The 2,346-nt window shown below is 44.9% G+C and overlaps 1 protein-coding gene across 2 annotated transcripts; it reads left to right on the forward strand.

Moving 5' to 3' along the window:
* Positions 1-88: 88 nt before the first annotated feature.
* LOC125503180 (inward rectifier potassium channel 2-like) lies at positions 89-1,917 on the forward strand (the record flags this gene model as incomplete). Of its 2 annotated transcripts, none has more annotated exon segments than XM_048663187.1 (4): positions 89-366; positions 913-1,118; positions 1,299-1,537; positions 1,608-1,917. In XM_048663187.1, coding segments are annotated over 4 exon segments (820 nt in total), but the record flags the coding sequence as incomplete, so codon positions are not given.
* Between the last annotated feature and the right edge of the window lie 429 nt (positions 1,918-2,346).

Consider the following 2,346-nt stretch of genomic DNA (forward strand, 5'->3'; position numbering starts at 1 on the left):
CTTTGTTGGGGTAAAGTGTAAGATTATTCAGACTAGATAGTCTAGACATTTTAAAGCATTTCACCTGTTTTGAGTGCTTTATTTGCAGTGTGCAAAGCTACAGTCATCGGCACAAGTTCAAGCTTGTGCGGCGTTTGGTGCGGAAAAGCGGCAAGTCGAGCATCCACCAGAAGAGCTCCACTGAGCGCTCCTTTCGCTTCCTCCTTGATCTGTCCAACACGCTGATCGAGAGCTCCTGGATATGGATTTTGTTGGTTCTCTCCGCCGCCTTCGTTCTCACCTGGCTGATGTTTGCTGGCTTTTGGGCCATCATTTCCATTGAAAACGTGGACGCCTCCAATGGAACGAGCGAAAGCTGCTTGGAAGGTATTTGAAAATCCCGACTTTTCGTCAAAAGTGCTTCTAGGCATAAACGGTTGGTAGAACTGGAAGTGGTCAGCAGTTCTGTCATTTTCTGTTCGTATGGAAAACGATTGACGTTCTGAACCAAACGTCAAAAGCTCCTAAGTGGCTGACAGTAAACGTCAGGCGGGTGAAAAAATCGCGATTTTTGGGCTGTAAACACGGCGCCCGGTCGGCAAATTCGGCAAATCAGTGAGGAAAGCCTCCCTTGGAAGGATAATATGCGGGTTTTCACAAAAAATTGCGAAAAAAAATTATGCAACTGCGCATTTAACAACAAACTGGTTCGGCGACAGTCGAGTGCGCTCGGTAACTCAGCCAGCCACGATAAGTACCTACGTCAAAATCTGCGGTCCAAAGGACCAAATTCATCACGTCAAATCGACGCGATTGTCACAAAACGGCGCCCAAAAACGACAATTCTTGCTGTCTGATTCGCTTTCACCCTTTAACAACCATCCTGCAGTACACAAAATAATTAAAAAAAATGTTGAAAAATATTTTCAACAGGAATCGAAAGTTTCTCCGGATATCTGCTGTTTAGCATCGAGACGCAAACCACCGTGGGCTATGGAGGCAGATACATCAACGAATATTGTCCAGAAGCGATCATTGGATTGGTCGTCCAGTTGGTGGTGGGGGCGGCTGTGGGCGGCAGCCTCATTTGCATTGTGTTCCTGAAGATGGTCAGCCCGACCAAGAACCGCCACTCGATGGTATGCTTCAGCAAACAAGCAGTGGTGAGGTTTCGAGAGATCCAAATCACCCGAAAAAAATGCATGTTAATGAACCTTAGCAGCGCGCCCCTGTCTGGATGGCTTCTAAGAGCCATCCAATCTCCTAATTTACATCTGAGCCGCATCTTTCATCTTATTACGCTACCTTTCGCATTACAGATTTGTCAAAGGGACGGGGAATTATGCTTAATATTCCGGGTAAGGGATTACGACATGCGATACGAATGCCATACGAACATCGTCGCCTATTTGGCTGAAGAAAGGGCCGGGGAACTATCACTCAGGGCGCTCAAGCTGGAAAAGCCCGGCATACTAATTTGGCCGGTCGAGGTCATTCATAAAATCGACGAAAGCAGCCCGTTATGGGATCTTTCGGCTAAGGACCTCATCCTGAAAAGGTTAGTGGCTCAGAACGGCTCAAGCTCTCCTAGATGGTTTTCTGAACAAATCTGTTCAATTTTATTGCAGTGTATGGCACAATCTCACGGCCACGGGCCCTGACCATTTCACTATGACTATGTGTGAATTTGGCGTTCCCGATCATCAAACGCCCACTGGCGACTAAATTATAACTACACTTTAACTAGTCAAATTTGACACTTATTTTGATTGGATGTCATTGTGACTTATTTTGTTTAGTTCTACCCTAAAGTGTCTAAGTATCGTTTAATGTGAGCAGTTCGAATCGAGCGACTCGTTCACCAAAGACACTGCACTAAAATTGAACTGTGTTTTTGCGAGTTCAACTACCGATGGTGGCGCTGCGAAACGTCAAATTACTAATTCTCGAGTGACAGTTGACAGTTGTCAGACTTGTCTATTTATTGGAGTTGATGACGTTTATCACATAAAGCATTACTTGCACACGTTTCGATCTATTCTATTTCATTAAAAGCTTGCAAAAGTTGACTAGAACAAAGCAAAACAAATCACAATCAGATGTCAAATTACTACTTAAATTGTAGTTATATTTGTAGCCCCCAGGGGGCGTCTGCACCAAGGGCGGATCCAGGGGGGGGGTCATGACCCCCCCCCATTCAATTCTCTATCCAACGATGCCAAAACGAATTCTGTGGCTTCGAAAAAAACAGCGTCATGTTCAAGTGGATTTTGCAACTCAAAAAAAACCACGCAAATCTAAAACTTCTTGAATTCAAGCCTTTTTTGAGAAAACTGCCAACATTTCCCCACCCATGGATCACTTTCT

The sequence above is a fragment of the Dendroctonus ponderosae genome, unplaced genomic scaffold (genome assembly GCF_020466585.1).
Source record: "Dendroctonus ponderosae isolate FM_Combo_2020 unplaced genomic scaffold, Dpon_F_20191213v2 Dpon_F_20191213_1284, whole genome shotgun sequence".
Classification (NCBI taxonomy): domain Eukaryota; kingdom Metazoa; phylum Arthropoda; class Insecta; order Coleoptera; family Curculionidae; genus Dendroctonus; species Dendroctonus ponderosae.